The sequence below is a fragment of the Papilio xuthus genome, unplaced genomic scaffold (genome assembly GCF_000836235.2).
Source record: "Papilio xuthus unplaced genomic scaffold, Pxut_1.1 DF826945.1, whole genome shotgun sequence".
Classification (NCBI taxonomy): Eukaryota; Metazoa; Arthropoda; class Insecta; order Lepidoptera; family Papilionidae; genus Papilio; species Papilio xuthus.
In genome coordinates this window covers 4,668,865-4,692,436 of record NW_013531704.1, presented here as the reverse complement: position 1 = coordinate 4,692,436, position 23,572 = coordinate 4,668,865, and the positions used below count along the sequence as shown (strand labels likewise).

General features: G+C 33.7%; 1 protein-coding gene and 1 long non-coding RNA gene across 2 annotated transcripts in view; one reads left to right on the top strand and one right to left on the bottom strand.

Moving 5' to 3' along the window:
- Positions 1-22: 22 nt before the first annotated feature.
- LOC106121534 (uncharacterized) lies at positions 23-5,905 on the bottom strand. Its single transcript, XR_001228060.1, has 3 exons — positions 5,849-5,905; positions 5,480-5,636; positions 23-474 (listed from the first exon to the last, which is right to left on the bottom strand). It is a non-coding gene; the product is annotated as an uncharacterized LOC106121534 (long non-coding RNA).
- Positions 5,906-6,568: 663 nt separating this feature from the next.
- Positions 6,569-23,572, top strand: part of Zip48C (Zinc/iron regulated transporter-related protein 48C) — a 39,373-nt gene continuing 22,369 nt past the window's right edge. The window contains exons 1-4 of the mRNA XM_013317077.1: positions 6,569-6,838; positions 6,912-7,146; positions 9,657-9,844; positions 13,431-13,624. Of these exons, the coding sequence (XP_013172531.1) occupies positions 6,731-6,838; positions 6,912-7,146; positions 9,657-9,844; positions 13,431-13,624 (725 nt within the window). The 5' untranslated portion in view covers positions 6,569-6,730. The remainder of the gene's footprint in view (positions 6,839-6,911; positions 7,147-9,656; positions 9,845-13,430; positions 13,625-23,572) is intronic.

Genomic DNA, 23,572 nt, shown 5'->3' with positions numbered 1-23,572 from the left:
AATTCAATAGTGGAAGCATTTTGTTTAAATAATAAAAGGAATTTCTTTACTTTTAAATTAACTCAACTAGGTTATTTATTCCGGGGCCGTGACGCGATGCACTGTTCCAAAAAGTTCGACCTAAATGTTTACATTTGCGGTCAGAGCGAGTAAATGATACAGCGCTGCAAATTACTTATCGATGTGACTGCTGAAGTACATTAATTGGGCCGTACACATATCATACGGTACGTAATGACATATCAATGGTCCCTATATTACTTATGCGCTTCTTGGTTTACGAAAGTATATGTTGAGGCCACCAACGCCACAACTTACACCCTAACCCAGCGGTTTATTTACCCTTTGATGTGGTACTGGCACTACACTCTTTGCTATTCCACATTCATGGATCCATTCTTGAATATTTTCACTAATCTACTCAGGATAAGTCCATCTTGAACCAGTCATCCCGACTGGACTGGCGAGTAATTTCTGGAATAGTAATATAGTCATTTTCAACTAAAAAAATATATTTATATGTAACAAATTTATTTTTAGTTGACTTAACACGTTCAACGCTACTGATACGCCTAGAGTTCACTTTAGTTTGTGCAACTAAAGAGCACTGTAGGTGTTTCCTTTTATTAGGCACTTATTGTTTGCCAATAAATTATTACTAATTGTTACACAATTAATCTTGGTAAAGTATTGGTGTAATAAATTCCTTGCTGCAGTAATTAACACTATAATCTAGATAAACGCTTAACATTGAGATTTTTAAACGGAGGTTTGTTGGTATTAATTGGGAGATAAGGAAAACTTTATTAAAGTTGTTTACTCCGCATAATATTATCGTGCGAATGATTGGTTTTCAACACGATACTGTGAGATAATTGAAAGCTGATTTGTCTTTTTGGTTCTTCCTGTGGACATGTTCCCACTGTAAATCTGTCATGACTTTGTCATTTTTTCCCCCAAATATCCATAGGATAAGATGGTTCCTTTGTCTTCTGAATCCAATGGTTTTATTTCATACCATTCTTCGTTTTTCTGTTCGAAATCCGTTTCTTAGTTGTATCACGTTCATAGTTTCCATAGTTATCTAATTAGGGTAATCATTTCTAACCTTGCATTAGAATTTCCAACGATGTGTCATTATCAACGTCTCCGCTGTTAAGATTTTCAAGGTTTTTTTTTCAAACTATTTGATTTGATTTAGACGTGTAAACAGGTTTGTCGATAAGTACTGGCTTCAAATATCTTCTTGCACCAATTACTTATCGAGTTCTATAACAACTCTAAATAATTTATGTCTCGATCCAACACTCTTCACCATTAGAGTTGGCTTGTTTTGTCCAAGACGTCATTATGCCAGGAACCTTAAATCTGCTCTTTGGTACAGTCAGCGTCATATAGATCGTAACAGACAAGATATGCAAATATATAGGTACACCAAAAGTAATCAATTATATCGGTACAACAAAAGTCCTCAAATTGATAGATACATTCACCCTGCTCAAATACATCGGTACATACATAGCGTCAAATATATGAGTACATGCAAGGTGCCCATAAATATCGTAGCAGCCACAGCGTCATAAGTAACGAAGCAGTCAAGATGCGCAAAAAGATCGTAACAGTAAAAATTTGGTAATGTAAAATTTTGCTCGACAATTTTTTTTATAATTTTCGCTGTCGGGTAGAAATAAATTTAAATAAAGTTAACATCAATTAGGTCAGACGATCGGGGGTGAAGTGAGTGGGCGGAGCGTGGATTGTCTTTGCGGGTTTTAAGAATCAGTATCAGTATCAGTAAAAGGTAACGTGATATTGTTACCGGTACAAGTTTAACAAATATGAGTAATAAACAAAATTACATGCCAATAGCATCGCTTTATCTCCTTCATTTTTGTTTGAAATAGAAAAGTACTTTAACGGTCAAACTCATTAGGCCAAGGCAATATCAAAAAGTACCTAATAACTACGGCGATAGAGTTTAATTATTATACATGTGCGATAATATCGATATAAAATTTAAAAAGCTTAAATATTAAAAAAAAATAGTGGCTTGGGATTTGAACCGCCGACCTTACGTACAAACGGTGGCGAACGGTAAGGCCACGAGCCCAAAAAATAAAATTTGATGTTGAATTTATCTACGTAATATCTGTCATCCGCGACGAACAATTATAGAAAAATGGTTTGATGCAAACTGCCAAATGAATTTAACAGAAGTAGTTTATTGAAAACAAATTCAGAATTCAAAATACATTGGCGACGAGGATAAAACCGTGGTTACGCAAATAAATTGTATTGGGAAAAAAAGGTAAGTGACGACTAGTGTGTTTAAAAAAATGTCATTTCAGTAATTGATGGACGAAAGTATTGTTTAAATTATTATGTCTTACCCTTCCAAAAAAGTATATAAAGCGTCGAATGACAATCACTATGTCAGTCGATGTGAGACCTTTGAGGTGGCAAGTCGTGTCGGTACGTGAACGAGCCAAATATAGCGCAGCGACTTCTACCTAGAAGAAGAAGAAGAAGAAGAAGAAGAAGAAGAAGAAGAAGAAGAAGAAGAAGAAGAAGAAGAAGAAGAAGAGGAAGAAGAGGAAGAAGAGGAAGAAGAGGAAGAAGAGGAAGAAGAGGAAGAAGAGGAAGAAGAGGAAGAAGAGGAAGAAGAAGAAGAAGAAGAAGAAGAAGAAGAAGAAGAAGAAGAACTTATCGCGAAGATTCGTTTGGCTAAGCCAAATAAAAGTTCATACTCTCTGCCTACCCCTATATGTAACAGGCGTGAAAATGTATATGTTTTTAACTTAATCGAATCGAAAGTTAAAGTTAAGATTTTCATCCTAAAAAAATTATCCCTTACTTCAGTGGTTTGATGCAAAGTGTCCAATGAATTTAACAGAAGTAGTTTATTCCAAATTGTACTACAAGTATATAGAGATAGAGTTCAATTTTGTCAAATGTTACGATATTTTTGCACACCTTGACTGCTTCGTTACTTATGACGCTGTGGCTGCTACGATATTTATGGGCACCTTGCATGTACTCATATATTTGACGCTGTGTATGTACCGATGTATTTAAGCAAGGTGAATGAATCTATTAATTTGAGGACTTTTGTTGTACCGATATAATTGATTACTTTTGGTGTACCTATATATTTGCATATCTTGTCTGTTACGATCTATATGACGCTGACTGTACATTAGATTATCAACTCGGTATTAACTGTTGATCTATTCTCTACATAATAAAAAACATTACGGTATTCAATATGTTGCGATAGAAACGAAAGTAACGGTTGTGTGTCGTACTTATTTATTGTAGTACTGTTAAGGAGGTAAAGCAACAATGAAGAATGAGTCTCGCAATACTGGCTAATGATACTGTCAAATTTCTTGATGATACCTGTTATATCGGTAAAAAATATTTTAATGTCTATTGTTAGCAATTTAAAAATGGAACGTTAACAATTTAAAAAGTGTTAATTACAACATAAGTAATGTTGATTAACCCACATAGATACCCGCCAAAAAATATTGGTTCTTTCCTAAGATTCCTAAGAAGCCAAAGAATAAAGCAAATATAAATAAATCTACTACTAAAGATTTAAAACAGTTCGACTCTATATCTGTGGTAAGATAAAACGCAGCATTAGCGTGAAGTAGTGAAATAATATACAATGTTGATTTGCAAATTTGTTATTAGAAGGACACATGAACAAAATAGTCGGAAAAACTAGAAATTTATATCTAGTCTCAATCAACTCAAAAAACTACTGCCTAAGTACTCAACGCGTAGTAGTAGTTATATTGTTCGCTATTCACTATGTTTATTAGGTGGAACTATGTCTCGTACCATAACTTCAAAAGGATTAGACCTTGTTTTTGTCTAATGAACAAAAGAGACTAAAACGTGATTTTAAGTAAATAAACATTTAAAGTACTTATTGTCTACGAACTTGTTATGCAATTGCACATTGTTATCAGTGTCCAAGTTATAAACCAAATTTAATAAATCAAATAATACCACTTGTAAATCTTGGATTCTGATTCGTCGGATCAAGAATTTTAAAACGAATCAACCAATTAGTATTAAGAAGTAGAATCTCTTTGAAACATAGAGAGAAAAACAAAATATTGTACGTTTTTGTACAATATTTTTACAGTAAAATGTTACGGTTTATGCTTGGATCGAATTACATTGATATGAATAACAAAATGGTGCTGCTTTATAGTTATGGGTTAAGCATATTTGGTACCAAAAAAGCGCGTTTATGAAATAATTAAAAAAGATGTCGGTGTCTTAATTACAACGTAAAGAAATTATCTTCTTTATATATCTATAGATGCCGTTTTATTAGGTATACAAAGTAATAAGAGGGCATGTGAGTAGGCTTCTTTAAGTCTTTACACAAACTGTGTAATCACTTAAAAGATATCAGTCACGTAGTCCCTATCCCACTCGTTAAAAACTAAATTTAACAAATACAGTCTTTATGGCCCAATTAAAACACGTTAAGGAGTAATTAAATACGTGAGAATTAAGTCAGTAGCCGAGTTATCATTTCCCTCTATTCAGTATGAGCGTGTGTTAGTATTTTTAATACTAAAGAATATTACGTGCAACTAAAAATGACGGAATGACGAATGTAGTTATTATATTTGATTAACGATTTACGTAGGTAGTTTTTGTTATACAGTTATAAATGTTACCGTGCGTTCACATTTTTATTTAACATGTCCCATAACACCTCAACTACATTGATAAAAGGGCGTCGCGTGATCTAGACTTGGCCTAAGGGTAGTTATATTTTTTTATTCCAAAGGAAATGCTTATCAACATGAGATCCATTTTTTTATGAAAAAATTAAAATTAGTTTTTATTTTTGAGTTATTTATCTAGATCCTAAATATAATTAATTAAACCTTAATCTAGTGCTTCAATCTAAAAGAGCTAGCCGCACCTCCCCTCCCCTAACCCTTCATGGCACCACCCATGTTTTGTTTTTTATAGCAAAAGGTTGCAAACCAGCCTCCAGTATGATCAGTAACATGTCATGAGATAAAATGGACACATAAACAAGAAAGTAATAAGATTGAATGTGGATGGCTAAGTAGAGAAAGAGCAATAAATGAATGTATGGATTATTTGAGAAATATGCATAAAAATGGAGTGATTTCCAATATGATGGCTGATAGTGTGGCTCTTTATGGAAAAAGAATAATGATGTTAAATCATTTCCCATGGGTTTCTGAGACCAAAATTTCCGTTTAAAACATTATATTACTTCTATTTTGTCAATGGTAATGAGAGGGGTGAATATAAGTTTTTTGTTGAGATTTTTGATTTAAGATTTTGGACTCAAAAAACCACGGTTATTTATACCATTGCAAATCCACGGTTTAAGATTTTAAAAATGATATTACGGATGAAAATGTATCAAACATGTCATGAATCAGACTTTGAAGTAAACTAATTACTTTACCTTGCTGTTCAATTATTGTGCATTTACTTCTTAGTCTTTTGGAATCATTTGTATCATCAGAATTGATTTTTTAGTACAAATCAGTTATCCTTACCGCTATCTTCTTCTAAAGTTATATTATGTTGGCTATGCATTACAAATTGATTTTTATCTAAAACTTTAAATCGGATTGATCTTTAATCAGGATGAATACTTTTTATCATAACGCTCCTTTGCTACAAAGCAATTTCAAATCAAGTGACAACAAAAAAAAATATTAAAGATGGTTTCAAATTAACAATTTTAAAATTGATGGTCATATTAATGAGGCAATGATTTTATAATTCATACATTTCTTGAGATCTAAAAGAAATTACAAAATACTTTTACCTCCAAAACCAATTCAAATTCAAACTCAAAACTCGAATTTGTTAGAAGTAGAAATCAATCCAAAACGTCAATGTCAAATTGTCAAAGAAAATTGCCAATGTATATTGTGTTGCTAGTTGTAAATTATCATGGAAATAATTCTCTTCAACATATATACATACGATTATTGGTAAATATATATGTTAACGTGGCGAATATTATATACCAGTTAAACAATTTAGTCAAAAACATTTTATTTATGTAAAGAAACTATCTATACACAATAAATAAATGTTGTATAGTGTTGTGCCACATCCGTCCTTCTCCACCTATGTGGGACGCATAGTCCTCTATCGAAACCATTTCGTAAGAAAGGAGACTAGAATTTAGCCCCCCGCCACTACATGGAACGCTAATTTGCTTCCACTTTACGCCTGTCTTCTGTGTGGTCATGGTATTGCACTGGGCAAGCCGATCAATTCATGCAACAGATGTTGTTGTACTGACGTCCACCACTGTTGTATAAAATAAAGTATCTTGCAAAATGTAGTAATTGGACTATTACAAATTTTGGGAAAAAAAATCTAAAAAAGTGTGATAGAGAAAAGACCTAGACCTAGACCTAATTCGAATATAAAAAGGAGTCTTGAAGAGGTCAATGATAACTGGTGTAAACATTAACGCTTTTCATCGATAAAGCTTACATCGATTCTCTGACGTTAAGCGTAATGAACGTCACTACTATGCAAATTCCACTCATCAGCAGTCGTACGTAAACATGTGGAGTGTTGTGTAGCTATATAAAGATGGTGTAAGATAACTTGCTCTTATTTTAAAAACATTACTTGAAATGTTATTAGTAAATAGTACTTAAAAAGGAACAAGTACTTAATCATTTTAAAAATGATACCTGGCTACGGCGCAGTGACTCAAGCCCTTTTAGGGACCCTCTTCACGTGGGGTCTTACAGCTGTAGGCGCCGGTTGTGTATTTTTTATCAGAGGAAAACATGTATGTATTGAATGTTTATCGTTCACATAAGTGTGCTTCGTAAACACGAACTCATAGTGGCGTTATATTACAGAGGAAGTTACTTGATGTATCTCTTGGATTTGCTGCGGGGGTTATGACTGCAGCATCGTATTGGTCTCTACTAGAGCCTGCTATAGAAATGTGTAAAACCTCTGGAACATATGGAGAAGAAGGGCAGTATGCATTTGTGCCAGTTGCGGCAGGATTTTTATTTGGAGCTGTTTTTGTGTTTGGAACTGATAAATTTTTGGATTACTTGGGCATCAATTCAACAAATATGATGATAAGTAAGTGGAATTTTTACTTAAATTTAAATGCTTTTAAAATCTATTGTAGTGTAATAATAGTGTAATCTAATTTGCATATAATAATTGAAGTCTAAAAAGTGATGTGAATTTTAATATTTATATCTTCATGTATCATATAATATCAGATTATTATTAATGTTTGCCTTGTTTGAATTTAATTTTTTAAAATTCTGGTACAAGTCATTAACTGACTAGAAATTCATGTCTTTTTTTATTTATCTAAGAGAAGTATTATAATTAAAATTTTCTATGTATATATTTTATATTAAAGTTTTAAATAGAGCATGTCAAGATATCCCTCTTTACATCGATAATTAATTTGAGTAATAAACAAGAATTACCAAAAATGTTGACTAAGTGGAGTACAATGACAAAATGTTCAATTTGCAAAATCTGTATTTAACCTTTGGAATACCACATTCTTAATGAATGCTTTGATGCATAAATTGCTTTTCATTACTTTATTACTTCGAATAAAAAAAAACCACACACACACGCACAAATTAATTAACAATTTTCAACACCTCAAATGCTATCAGCTTATATATCAGTTTACCTCAAATGCTATTACATTTTGACAAGCTTTTAGAGGTCGGCCTTTGGGATCAAACAATGACTCATGGTAATAGAGATTTCTTGTTTATCCAGGTTCAACTAATTACTGAAAAAAATGAGAGTGTGAATTATCTCATCTTTTGTTTTTAGTTTTTAGTGCTGTTTCTTCATATTATTGCTGTTTCTTTTGTGAAAAAGCTGATCTCAGTTTTACTCTTTTCAATTTAAAGTTAATAGTTGTCCAGCTTTATTTATTTTTAAGAATAAATGTTTAGTACAGTATTTTTAGTCTGTCTTTAAATAGGTATAAAGAAAAATAATATTAATTCAGAAACCAAAAAATTGATTAACATTTTAAGAATATCATCGACCATAGGAGCATAGTTTTTACTACTTTTAATTTATTACCTTAAAAAAAAATAAGTAGTTTTCCTTATTTTAAGATCATAATAGAATAACTATTTATACTGAATCATAAAAAAATAAAGTCTAATTATGTGTAAATGTTCTATTGTAATTCTGTATCATATTAAATTAAAATACTTTTTTAACAACTAACATGGAGCCTAGGCTTCAACTCATCTGGTTGTTTGCATGTTTCATCTCCTTCCCTTCCTTTTCTTATAAAGAAGTAATGGGAAAGGGAGCATAGGAAGAGGAAATATCCCTTTTCTTTGCGTCTCCTGTCAATATTATGTGTCCACATGCTAGTTTACCTTTTGCTAGTAAATAAAGGTTTTGTTTCATAATTACTTACCTCTTTTTTGCATAAAAGATCTTTAATATGCGATAGTCAAGGTTTTTAACATGCCTGCAGTTATATTATATTTTTATTTACTGGTTTTAACACTGAACAATACTTTTTTTTATAAAAATAGGTGTAAATTATAAACACTTTCAATGCCATTACTTTATTCATGTACTTAAGTAATTTGATGGTGTTAAATGTGTTAATTTACAATTTTATTACAGGTACAATAATATAATCAAAGTGTATTAATTTATTTACTATATTATTGAGTTACCTAACATTTTTTTCTACTTTTGTAAAAAATTTGGTTAAGAGTTTACTAGATGAATCAAGGAAAATATGCTGGGATATTATTTGTTTGTGGTTAAAGTAGTTAATGTTTATATTAACTACTTATTGGCAATAAAGTCCATATTGGAGAAACCCTAGTCTTTGACATTTTTGTGTACTTTGATTAAGACAGATTTTGTAATCAACTGATTAACAAAGCAATTTTGAATATTCCAAAAGCAAACTTGCTTACATAAACATATTCAAAATACCACGGTAGTTTTGCAACTTCAGTACTAAATTACTAAAGTGGCAAAATCCAAGGAAATCATTGTTTATAGAGCTTTAAATTTGTGAATACTTATTTAAAGTAATTTGCCATCGTCTCTTTATTAGGTCCCAAAGTAAATAATTTTTATTATCGTCTTTTAATGACTTAAATCTTAACATTGGAAGATTGTATCTTATCTAGAAGCTTACTACTGGCTTCTTGGCTATTACTTATATTACAGCACTATCTCTGTTGACAATGAATATAGTATTATATACAGAGGAATGTATTTATTTTAATGACACAGATACATTGTTGGGATAATCATATACAAGTATTTTCAATTTAACTGTTATATATGACTGGATCTAAACAAAACTCAATAAAAAATCTAAGTTATATTATGAATGTGAATGAATGGATGTTTGTTAGATGGTATCTCCAGTACGGGTAGGTTTTACAGATTTTACAGGCAGATTTTACAGGCTACTAATTATGTTTTTTAATCCCATGCGGACGGAGTCGCGGGCGACAGCTAGTAATACAAAACACTAGATGTATTTTTCGAGTGTCTTCATTTTAAACATCTTGTGTGTCTCAGCGTTAATTTACTAGAATTATAGATTAAATTTTGTATTACAGCTATAACAAAGAGCAAAGATTCAAAGGAGAAGCTGGAGGATTTGGAAATGATGACGGCACTGAACCAGCGGCCGTCGAATCCGACGAGTGTGGTGACGCTGGAGCAGCCGGCGGAGTTTGCCGACTGTATCAGCAATCAGCACACCGCGCAGCGCAGGCGGCCACACCACCACTCTCATCTCTCATTGGTATGTTGCTATATTTCCTAGTTTTACAGTTAAATCTCACTATTCGCGGGTTTTATGTTAGATAATGTACCTTGATTGCGGAGACTGCGTATATAGGATAGTAATTGATATGAAACTGTGGGGTTAAATTCCAAGTTTTTAAAAGAGAATTAATTTATGGTAGTAAATATACTCAGAGTTTTTTTGAACAATAATATATAAGGTCTTAGGTACTCAATGTTCTTCAGGCTTTGTTGTGCTAAATAAATAGCAAATAACAAAAGGCTACAATTAATAGACACAGCTGCAATATTTATAAATTGGCAATAGGTATGTTTTTAATTCATTCGTTCAATCTTGCGCTTTTGTAAAAGTCGCTTAAACGCGTGCAAGAAAATATTTCTACTATAACGAATGCCGAAGCGATGATAAAAGACACTCAAATTTAAAATATATTCTGTGGGAAACCATGAATGTTTTGTCGTGAATACAGGAATTAGTCATTTTTTTAACCGGACGGCGAATAAAAAGACTTTACTGTATAAAGATATCATACTGAATGTAGCCTGTGTACATATACGTAAGTTTTAATTTATAATGTGCACGATCCCGTAACCTATCAATCATTTGTATCAAATCAAAAAATAATATTATCGCAGTCTGTACTTTTTAACACGTCGAGGTCTTTGACGCGAACATTCTTATTTGAAGAGCATAATGTTTTTTAAAGTGAAACTATTTTAAATTAAGTCCTTTAACATAACCTTTGTTCTAAACATTCTGCAAACGACTAATACTCGAGTTGTCATTTAATATGGAGCCATTCTATCAAACGTTACTAATAAAGTCCTTCTATTTGTATGAGTACCAAATAAAAACTACAAAACAAAACATAAATCAAGTATTGCATGCGTTGCAAGATTTACAATACACGGGGAGAAAATGTCGAAGCTAAAGAATGTATAAAACATTTAGCTGTAAATTTACTGTAGGTATTAAATATATGCACGTCCAACACGCGTACTTCAATAAGAAAACATTCGACTTAAGATCCGTTATTCAAATTCACGCAATTTTATATTTCTTCGTAATAATGTTTTATCGATCAAATCGTACTGTTTTCAACTTGCAATAATAAAAAATCATTCGTACCTGTAATATAATTCAGTCAATCTTACTATCATACTTCTTACTAATATTATAAATGCGAAAGATTAGATGGATGGATGTTTGTTTGAAAGTATCACAGGAACGGCTCCTCGGATTTTGATGAAATTTGGCATACGTATAGAACATAGCCTGAACGAACACATAGGCTACTAATTATTTTTTTTTAATTCCGTGTGGACGGAGTCGCGGTCGACAGCTATTAGCTCTATAAATTTTTACTATTTACCAGTTAGCCGATCAGATTACTAGGAAAATATTTAGGAATGTTGAGCCGACCTGCTTTACATATTATGTCAGTTTTTCTGTGTTTTTATAGAGCCGGAGACTATTCGATGAATTTTGATGTGGGGCTCACTGTGACATCATACTTCCAACATGTGTAAATATGTGCATTCACGCACGTTGATTTTAAATAAATAAAAAAACATCCTTTATGATATAGTCGTATTAAAATATTTTCTTAAAAATATTAAGTATTGCATACTTATATGCTGATATATAAAGGTGTGCAGTTTATGTTCAGTCCATTTTCCTATTTTAAAGTAGGTACTTTTTGTGTTATTAAATGTCAAGGCCTTAATAAATTGCTGCAGGGAACGAAAAAAAATGTAGGTAAAGGATGCTTTCTACCATATTATTTTTTAATTAGACTTTAGTAGCAGTTCCTTTTTTAAAATAATGCCACATTTTGATATTCGTCTTGGATAATTAAAAAAAAACTCTAAATGTCAAATGTATTTTAACACATCCATAATACCGACGACGTTTTAATACTTGTTATTAAGTTTTGTTTTTAAAAAACATATATTTTAATCGTCAATGTCTAATTTAAGTAATGCATAACGGCCATTGTTAACGCCGATTAGCAATAACAATACATTTTGCCACGTGTACGCGTGCCTAAAGGATTTACAAGTAATTTCTTAACCGCGTGTTCTTTATTTTTATGCTCTACCTAATTTGGACAGGTTCGATATTTTTTTTCCTTACGGAAACATTTATATTGTAGGTAAGTTCCCTTTTCATGGCCAATCTCAGTCAAAACTTTTTTTCCTTATAGAAAGGAATTATGTACGACAGTAATCTGTAATTTCTTTCCCATATGTTACAATGCACGTAGTTCGAAAAGTATTCGAGGAATTTTTCCTTACAAAAACATTTACAAGATAAAGATTCCCTTTCCATGGTCAAATACATTTAATCCATTTTTATTTAGAAATAAATCGTCGAAAAATCTTACTTTTTATTATATTATCTTACTAATATTATAAATGAAAAAGTTTAGATTGATGGAAGGATGGATGTATGTTTGAAGGTATCTCCAGAACAGCTTAGAGAGAGAACATTTTGGCGAAATTTGGCATAAAGGTAGAACATAATACGGAACACTTAATCCACTAAAAGTTCTTTTTCTCATCTACGTAGACGGAGTCCCGGACAAAATGTAGTATTTCAATAAACAAAGACTTAAATAGTGAATTGAAATTGCTATCTCGACATGTTCCATTGGCATTGGAACGTAGTCGGATGACAGATGTCCAATGCAGTGAGACATGTACCTACTACACTTTACTACAATCGTATTTGGTTTATATTTACTGACACTTTTGATATAAACTTTATCTTATAACATTTTATTAGTCGATAACAGAATGACGGCGAATATGCTCGTGTGTCATTAATTTTTATTTGTTCTATATAATTCAACACTAACACTGAATATGTCAAGCATTATAAAATGTTAACTGTAAAAATAAAGCAATAAAGTACAAAATATTATGATACAGTTTAGGGCCTGCTATTAGACGAGCAATTAATATTTAACCTTCGTTTTAGCAAATCATTTCTAAGAAACCACAAATGTAATGTACTATCAATATTATTTGGCACATAGCCTAAAAAGTTTACTTTACCCTTTAAAAGTAAGCATTAATTTTTACTATTAGCTTACTCATCGACTTTATTTATATACGGGTTAATACATATAAGCATTCTGAAAAAGTATACCATTATGCAACAGTGTATTTAATAACCTTCAAAATTCCTATGTTCCCCTTCGAAATTCCTATTGCCTGCATAACTACGTATTTTGCCTTATTAACTGCAAGGAAGCGACAAAAGAGCCTCTGAGCTTAGCGCCCAATCAGCTATAGAGGCGTTCGATAACTTTTAATGAGATGTTTAAAAATTATTTAAATTCTTTTCATACATTAAGGCCCAAACTTATTTTCAATCGCCATTGATTCGTACCTATCGGAGGTCCGTCATTGTAGTAAATTACCGCAATCGCGTAATTTGACATTATTATTCGGTTAATTTCGTTTTCATGTGACCTTCATCTAAACGGATTCAAATTTATTTTTACGCTATAATATTTAGGGTTGTATTGTTTTCTTTTTCTTACGAATAATTCAGAGTATATATGGTGTACTTCCAGAAAGGAGGCGAGGGTGACGTGGACGAGCGGCGCGACAGCGTGGCGCGCGCGCTGGAGGCGAGGCAGTCCCAGTGGAAGCGTATTATGCTGCTGGTGGTGGCCATCACCGTGCACAACATCCCCGAGGGTCTCGCTGTGGGAGTGTCCTTCGGTGCTGCCGCATCCTCCGCTGAAGCATCATTCTACAGCGCGAGGTAAGTTGATACCATACGTTGATGTCTTTGCTTCTAAAACACTGAGATAATATTTTTTAGTTTAGATGTTTTGTTCTTATGTCTTTGTTTTAGTTATTATATCTTTAGTATAATCAATACAATTAATAACATTAGAATGTCTGTATGCAATATTATGAAAATTCAGATTTCGCGAACAGTATTTGCGTTATGTCTTGCAATTTCGTGTTTGTTGTTGGTTATCTCCAATACGGCTGACCCGATTTTGACGGGGCTCTAACTTGAAGGTAGCTGATAAGTGCCCGCACTCACTCTCAAATAGCCTAATTAGCATAAAAGTCAAATATCCTAATTTACCAAGGGGTATATATATATATTTTGAATTCAGCGCTGACGAAGTCTCGGGCAACCACTAGTTCGATATATGTTGGCTTTATTTTCTAAGTAAATTTCAATGCACTTCATTACCATCATGCAACAGTCTCACAATATCCGTTTTTTTAAAACAATAATTCGACTTAGGTATGATGTTGGTCCTCTAAGTTACTCTATGCGACCTTCATTCTTATCAGTTACCTCAAAATCCAGTTAATCGAGTCTTCAAGGCAATTATATTTTTTGTCGTAGGTATTTATATAATCTTATATAATAAAATAAAGTAGATCAAATAATAAACATCGTATTCTATTGTATGAGTGAGGTCAAGATTGTTAAGACTTAAATCACGGGCGTAGACAAAAAATCATGAATATTGCAACAACGTTTTTGCCTCGCTTGCAGTAAGGTCGCTAGCGAATCGGCGCAGTCTCCCGGACTGAGCTAAGTTTTTCTCATAAATAAATCTTTGTTTTGTGTACACATGATGAATTGTGTATCTGCATCTTTTTATTTTATAACAAGTTCTTCGTCTGTTAATTTACTTAATAAAATCTAAACTGTATTGTTTTTAAATCACTGGATATTTTGATGAATCGTTGGTAAGATGTACGCACGGTATTTCTTTTAATTAAGAAGTTAATTTAGAGATTTGGTAATACATTGTCGTAAATATTTTAACTATCTTTTACCAAGAACTTCATTTGTGCGGAATTAAAATTAAACACTTACTTTGGATTTCTGAGACCAAAACCTCTGTGTAAAAAATATCTTATTCGATTTTGGACTCGAAAACCCACGGTTAATAATTTATAAAGACTAAAAATTTAAAGCTCATAATGGTTGTCACCGTATAATTTCACTTACAATATTCGATCCTAAGAAGATAGCGAGTTTATTTATACGTGTGTGTAAAACATAACGTAATTTGAATACTCCTCGGAAGAATAGAGCGTGCTTCCTTGAAGACCGCTGATGGATGTTCATGGCCGACAATCACTTTAAAAAAAAACAATATGTTGCGCTTATTATCTCATAATTATCTGTTAATGACTATCTTGTTTTAATACAAAATCCGCCGTAAACGTTAATTACTAAATAAAATTAATATTTTTAATTATTCCATTTAAATTATTAAAGGTTTTATCGCGTTTAACTTTTTGTTTCTATAAATATGTTTGGTGTGATTCTAGTCAAGTAAAAATTCTATACGCCTACATGATATATGTTAATTTAGTTAATTAGGATCTTTAAATATTTATAATATGAATTCATATTAATCATTGAGGCGCCTGGAAAATTAATTTGGTCGGTTTACACCCAAGTTTGACATTTTTGTCAAATGCGTTATTATTACATGAAATATTTTTACCATAGCACATTTGTAAAACTTTTTAATTTTAAGTATTTAAAAAAAAGTCAAAGGAAGCATAATATTTTTATATCATTAGGTGGCAAACGAGCGAGCGGCCACCTGAAATCGCTGAAATAGCGAAGTGACCGTTGCCCATAGACATACGCAATTGCGTAAGCGTTGCCTACCTTTAATCGACGGAGGAGAGGATGCAAAGAAAGAACGCATTTTCCCTTTAAATGCATCCTCTCATCCGGAAAGTCCCCTTCCATTTCCCATCCTTTCCTTATAAGAAAAAGGGTGGGAAGGGAAGGAGGACTAAATTAGGCCTCGGGCACTCACACGCATCAGACGAAACGCGGAATTACTTCCACTTTCCGCCTGTCTTCTGTGTGGTCGTGGTATTTCACCGGGCGAGCCAGGGCAATTCGAAGATGTTAAAGCGGGCTCTACCACTGTTAAATATTTGGACCTCATAGGTTTCTTTAGATTATTCACTGACGATGTTTAGAATTTTATTGCACAGACCTGACGTCTGTGCTTATACAATGTTCTAATGTAAGTTCTCTGTCTGTCTGTCATTTTAAGTCATGTGACGCAATATTACTAAATAATTTGTAAAATATAAATAATAGATTGCTGTTTAAAAAAATGTTCAAGTCGCCACCTACCGGCTTACATTAAACGTAATATTGAAATTATAAAATTAGCGACATCTAACGAGGATTTACGGAATTAGAAATATATTGTTATGATTCAACATTGAATAGAGGCAGAAGATGGCGCCACTGTTAATATTTTGAACTTGTGGTTTAGTTCGTATATTTTATCTATTAACCTACTTTTGCAGAATATTTGTTGTTTTAATATAACGATGGAACTGTGTTATGAATTTATTATTAAAAAAATATGTTAATAATGTTTTGCACCTGCTGACACTTGTATATATTCGAAGAAAATGATAAATCTTTAATGAAAAAGAAAAACACCATGGTAATTAAATACTTATCAAATTAGTTAATGTTTACGAAGATTTAAATAAGCAATAAATAAATTGTGATGATACTATAAATGTATTTGCGTACAGATTACATATGTGTTAGTAAATTTTTAAAATTGCAATCATTACCTAGTGATTGTATATAAGAAATGAAGTAGTTATATAACAGTTTGTTAATAATCTTACAAAAGTTTTAGCGTGTACAGATGGCTGATTGTTTGTTACAAGGTATCTCCGGAACGGCTCATCGATCTCGCTGAAATTTCACTAAGATGTTAAACATAACCAGCAAGAATACATAGGCTATATTATTTTGTTTTGTTAATTCCAGTCAGAAGGAGTTACAAGCGACAGCTTAGCAGTAATATATAATAACGATATATAACATTATTAAGATATGTTGTATAGCGTTTACATAAAATGCAACGTCGCGATTAGTAGCCATTAACTGACGCACTAATTGATTAGCAGTCACTAATTAAATCTATTAATTAACGTTCATTTACGTAAACAAGGGATACAAAAATATTGTGACTTCGCACAAGATGGCTTGCTTGAAAGAATATCTTACTAATATTGTAAATGTGAATGTTTGGATGGATGTTTGATAGAAGATATCTCCAGAACAGGTGCATAGATTTCGCTGAAGTTCGGCATAAATATAGAATATAACCTGGAAGAACACATAGGCGATAGCTAGTTTTATGTATTTTATCAGGATATTATAAACAGTGGTGATGTCTGGTATATTCAGGTTTGGCAAAGGTGAGCAATAACGCCTACCTCGTCTGCGGCGACGCCAACTCCGACCGACTAACCATACATTACGCATATAGCGCTCAAGATTTCCGATTATCTTGATTTTATTGATATACACTTTTTCACGCATTCCTCGCAGTTTAATAATCTTTATTTATCTAACTGTAAAGAGAGACTTCATCGTGAAAAAAATTAAATATGTATGTTATTTAATGTATGAATAGTGTTTTCTATAAACATTCGTATGCCCTTTTGTAAAACGGACGATGGATTGAATTTTATGCTATTTATAATTCAATCTACATATTCATTTACCTACGTGATTAGAAAGGAGTTTATGGCTAACTAAAGATGGCAGATTGGTTTGTTATAAAGTAGACGAAAGTAAAATAGCTGGTCTATTCATACCATAACGAATAGGAGGAATAAAGGAACTCTCCGCCTTTTGTAAGTGTAGATCGATGTCTTGTGGGCTACGTGAATGCTGGGTAGAAGGTGGGCACGCGGTAGTGGGTTGCATGTACCCAACATGGGTAGTGGCGGCGAGTGTCGGCGGCCAAATCGCGTGGCGGCGGCAGCGGGGGCATCGACCCGCGCTTCGCAGACGTTGCCGTCACCGCTCAGTGAAACTATTTCACTGAAAAATCCGCCAGCGCGCCGTATCATTGAACGTCAACCTTGACGATTTGTCGCGTCGTCTGTACCGACAGTGGCGCGTGGGTGCCCCCTACAACCTATACATAACTGTAAAATATCGTTACCTTACAATAATGCGCAATAAATGTGTCTAGACGTACCTCTGTCTGCTAACAGCCCACTCCAATAGACGATATGCGCGACACAATATAATATCGGGCAAAAATAGCCACTTCTTGCCACTGGATCTCCAAGTATTGTAATCTATAATAGAGTAGCTGGATCAAAAATATTTTTATACTATGCAAATACCAGACATTACAACATTGCTAGAAACTGAAACTTTGAGATAAACCCTAGTGTGCAATGAACGAGTGATTTCATGTTATTCATATCAGTTCCGGGATCCTATTCGGAATCTAGAGACGTATCATTCGGTTATTTCGATTTTTCATCTATATTCCGAAGAATTTTTCCGCAAAATATGTCATATACATACATTTACATATGACAGACATAGCCTGAGTTCATATCCGCAAATTTTGCGTATAAATAATCACTTTTTGGTAATAAACATAACTAATTAGCATTCATCGATCAGTAACGATAAATTGTATTTAATGTAATCGTTTTTAAATATTCGTTTAACACGACCGATGTTCGTCTGTATCCGATTAATGGAAATAGTGCGAAAATCTTCTCATAATGACGAGCGATAATATCTGCATTGGATAACGGCGATTGGACTGGTAAAAAATTACCTTACGAGCGACTGGGCGTGGCCGGATAATAAATGAGCCATAAATCTTACTTATACAAAGACGACCAGCGTGTTTGATTTACCTAAATATTAATAACTACATAATATCATACGCGACTGCAAGGTAGACCTATCTATATATTTGTTAACCCCGCTCTGTCTATATATATCTCTTTTTAAACACGTCATCAAGTCAAACAATTGCATATTAAAAAATACCATTTACTTATATTATATTTAAACAGTTTCAAATTAATTTATGCTATCATAAGTTGTATGATTGACTTATATGATTGGACCATCTGGCATTTAGTACAATGACGCGATTCCCATATTTGGTAGTGCGTGCTTTTTCTGACGTCAACGTGAGATGCAAAAAAAATCACGTCTGCTCTATATACTAGGACACACACGTGCAAACGTTAGATAAAAATATATATAAACCAAAACATCAAATATATACGCTTTTGAAATTTTCTATTATATTTTAAAAACATGCGTCGTTTATCTCTTACTTGTCCTATACAAAATGCACTTTTAAACTACCTTTGATTGCGTTTAATACATATATACTTAAGTTAACCCTTCCTTCAATCAGATCAATCATTACCTGCATTCAGCAGATATACTGTTGAAATCTAATACCATTGTCTTCAGGTCATATACGCCGTTATCGAGGGGCTCAGGAGCATACTCAATTTGTATTGTAATTTTAACGTTAAAACAATTCTGCTTATCTGCTAAGCTATGTTCTGAAAAAAAATCATGGATTTCACCATCTACGTTGTTGAAAAATGTCGATATAACTCATGATAGTGTTGTATTTGCAAGTACGATTCGATATTGTTTTCTCACATTAAGTTCCTAGAAAAGTAACATTTTTTATGAGATAGCAGTAAAACATTAAACCGTTGTTTATCGATGTAGCATTATTGTTGTGTTAAATCGAAAGGGATATAAAAAAACGCTTATTGAAAATTAAACTTTAAGATCTAATTATATCATCATCATATAAACCTTCGCTAGTTCCCACACTAGTTAAGAATGTGCTGCTATTATTCAATCTTCTCAAATTAAAGACCCACGGGTCTGTAGATTATTTATAGGATAGCACTCTGTTTGTATTTTTGTTAGGAATCTATGTCAAGAAGGATATCGCATGCCTAGAACTTGCATAAGAACACAGTCAAATCAGGTATGACGTTTGATAGAGATGCATGGAAGAATAGTACGTACAAACATGATCCTACGTATGTAGATGACAAGGGTTTACGGAGATAAATCTACGGGTAGAATTTAAAACAATATCAACACAGTATTTAACGATGTCACAATATGCATAATAACATTTAAATTAATAAAATTAGTATTAAAGTGCAGTTTGTTGTCCGCACTTCATTTGATGTGGAGGTTCGCATTGTACTTGGGCTATATTGGACAGATATTGGACGTAAATGGAACTAAATCCAATAGACAATGTCAACCTGCGTGGTGTCGGTTTGTCGAAAGGGCGAGAGGGGTGAAAGGGGTAGACAGGCGTGCAACACAAAAGGCAATGCAGCTAATTTGCAGCCACATATCTTTACCAGATCTACGCTCCGTCTACAGCAAAATCCGCACTAGCAGTAACAATTTTTTTATATTGCTTGTAAATGCTAACGATTGTAGAAGGTGTTATAATTAAGAGTACAGTGCGTATATAGAATTCCATTAAACTAAACAGTTTTGCAAAAAGTAAGTTAGATTACCGAAATGAAGTTATTATAAAATTGATAAACTATAAATAATAGTCGTCCGCTACTTTTTGATCTTTGACTAACTTCATTCACTATTTCATTCACATCTTAAACAAGATTGTAGTGCAGGCATCAAGCGAGTGCCGCTAGTGGCATTTTTGTTAAAACATCAGCCCTGTTATTTGATAGCGTGCGTCTCGATTCTCGGTAAAAGATAAGTAAAATGGTATGAGGATAAGATATACCTGGTTAGAGAGTCGTCCGGGGCGGGGTAATGGTAGGGGGCGGCGGGGTGGCGCCCGGGTATAATGGGAGCCGGCGAACGCTTTGTGCCGCCGCTGTTATTATGCAGATTAACACCGCCGGGAATTTGTTCAAATATCGTAACGGGCGCGGCTCGCGGCTCTCGGGCCTCGGCTCGCGGCGCCGGCGCCGGCTCAATTTACGATACGAGCCCCGGGAATGCGCCCGCGCCACAACGCCCGCAGCGCCCTCGCTCGCTCCTATCTACCACTAACTACAACTGCCACCCAATCTCTGAAGCGCCTTTGTCGACACATCTTATTACACCTCTGTCCATCTTATTCGCGCTCATTTTTTATTTTCTATTTCAAAATTATGTCTAAAAAATATATTTTTTCATTACGGCAAGAAAGCAGTTTTTTTTTTCAAATTAAGTTGTGAAACGGCTTTTTCGAATTAGTTTAAAAATTCTCACACTCGTAGGTCCGGAATCTACGATAGAATTGCACTGTTCAAGATTTCACACATAAAAACATGAATTTATTCAAAAATAAATGGATCGTTTCGATTTGACACAGTATTTATGTGAATTCCTACGTTTTCGCGCCTATTAGCTGATTTAATTTCAGACGTTCCTCGACGTTAAAATTGAAATTTGTTACATGTTGTACTCGATTATAATTTAGTTATAGTAGAAACATGTCTTTCATTCACATTCATTCAAAATTATTTTAAAGTTATATGAATGATGAAATCGTCTTGAACGAATTTTTAAAACAATTTAAATTTTAGCCAATGTGCAATTTGTTCTCGGTGTTAAAATTTGGAATTAAATAAATATTTTACATATAAAATATATATCGATAGTTCCCGCTGTGTAATAATGATTGATTTCTATCACAGCGAGTCATTATCAGATGATCCTCGTTTCGTGCTTATTTCGTGCTATTACAAAAGTTTACCTCCTGTAACAGCACAAAAGAAATTCTGCAATTGAATTATGATAACTTCATGCATTCGACAAACATTAACAAGTTCAGGGCAATGTATTCACCGACGTATATTAGATATTGATTTTATAGGTAGATATGCTAAAAAACATGGACCTCAATCAACCCTTCATACAAAAATCCATAGAAGTATGAATTTCTTTAAGAAGACCTCCTGGTTGATACGTAGCCCGCAATGAATAGCACAGCTCGTATAGTTTGAATTGTGATTTACACAACGGCGAGAATATTGAGAATCGCAGGAGTTAAATAAACGTGGTGGCAGGCGAGTTGCGCGGGAACAGGGGGCGCGAGGGCTGTGGCGCGGGGTGCGGGGGCGCGGGGCGTCCGGCCGCATTCCTTCCGAGCCTCCGACCCTCCGCCCTCGCCCGACTTTCTGCCGCTTTCCCATCAGCACGGAATGCCACCCGAGTACTATATTATAAGCATACCGAATGATGCAACTTTCAAATTCACCATTTTCCTTGTTACCGTTTGACGTAGTCTCGAAATGAATTTTCAATGTTTGTAAAAATTAGGGAAATTGAGGTCGAAATGTAATTTATATGTTCACATGTTGAAGTAATTTAATAATTAATTTATTTTTTACTGTAAAAAATAAATTTAAAAGTAATTGATGTTTAATTATATCAGTAAAAAATGAAGAAAGTTTTAATTAGTTAAAAACATATTTACGATCCTCTGCCACTCCAGGGTGAATGAATGGATGTGACTCGAATGACACCTCCAAAAATGCTCTAGTTGATACAAGCTGGCAAAATTAAATACTAACTCATAGTAACTCATATATTATACATCCGCGAAATGCATCATCCTCCTGTCAGTTAGGCAATAAATATTATAAAGGAAAAGGAAGTGGTCAGGAGTAATTTATTTATCGCTAGATGCGTTTGGTTAGACGCAGAAGCGGACGCGGAGGCGGGCGCAAGCGCAGGCTGCGTTTGTTTTGACGCACGCGCGCGCCGCGTGGTGCATGACCCCACTGGAATGCGCCACGTGCACTAGCCAAAGGAATGCGCAACTGTTTACTTTTTACCTTTTTTCCACTGCCACCACAAACAATACCTTTTCATACCATTTTATAACGAATTCTTCACTAAAGCCATACTTTCTAAAACACTCGCTCGTTGTATTCATACTTTTTCTTCAGTTCTTGTGATTACATTTTTTTTTATTTCGGAGACAGCCGTCGCTCGACCATCTGGATTAATTAGGTTGTTTTCAATTTATATCGGAAGTAAGACTTACGTTACGCGCAGTGATGTTTATTTAATACTTGTTTTCGTAAACAAGTAGATATTTAACGATCTTTAAAGTTTACTGCTTATATTCATACGCTCAGTTCATTTATTTTTGCATTTAAACATGTGAATGGAATATTAAGAGCTCGTTTACTTAATGTTTTTCATATAAATTGTTTTTTTTATAACAATAAAATCACAAATATCCTTAGCTTTTTTACTTTAATTCATTTTATTTGCGACTGTACCTACTAAACGTTTTGTTCATTTTCAATACGAGTACGTAAACAAACTATTAGAATTCGAATGCATTTATAGTGAAATCATCATTCAACGTTTGCTTATCTGTAGAGTTAAATGAACGGTTTGTAGATGTAAACATGTCTCGGTCCCGAAATAGAGATGTACAGGGCGGGGCGGCAGTAAAGCAAAGGATGTGAGGTGGAAATAGGCGACGCGATGCCGGAAAACGCATTTCCGGAAAGATGCGCCCGCGCCGAATATTTGCGCTTTTACTGCTTCCTGTGTACTAGCGCCGCCTCATCGAACGCGTTTGTCGTGAAATGAAAATTATTCATATTATTTAATTTTCCGTACTTTGCATGTATTTATTTATAATATACTTCCATCACAAATACAATTTACTTGTACGTTTTATAACAAGCTAAACGGTTTTTCCTATTAATTACCTAACGAACTACGTAAAACTAATTAAACAATAACACATTCGTCATATTAGCTATGGCGTAATGTTTGTTAGTGTTAAGTGCAATTACATGGGGGCGCAGTGGCTGCGTCAGAGGCGCAGCGGACGTCACTGCGCGCGTCATTGTCCACTAATTGCCGCGGGAACTG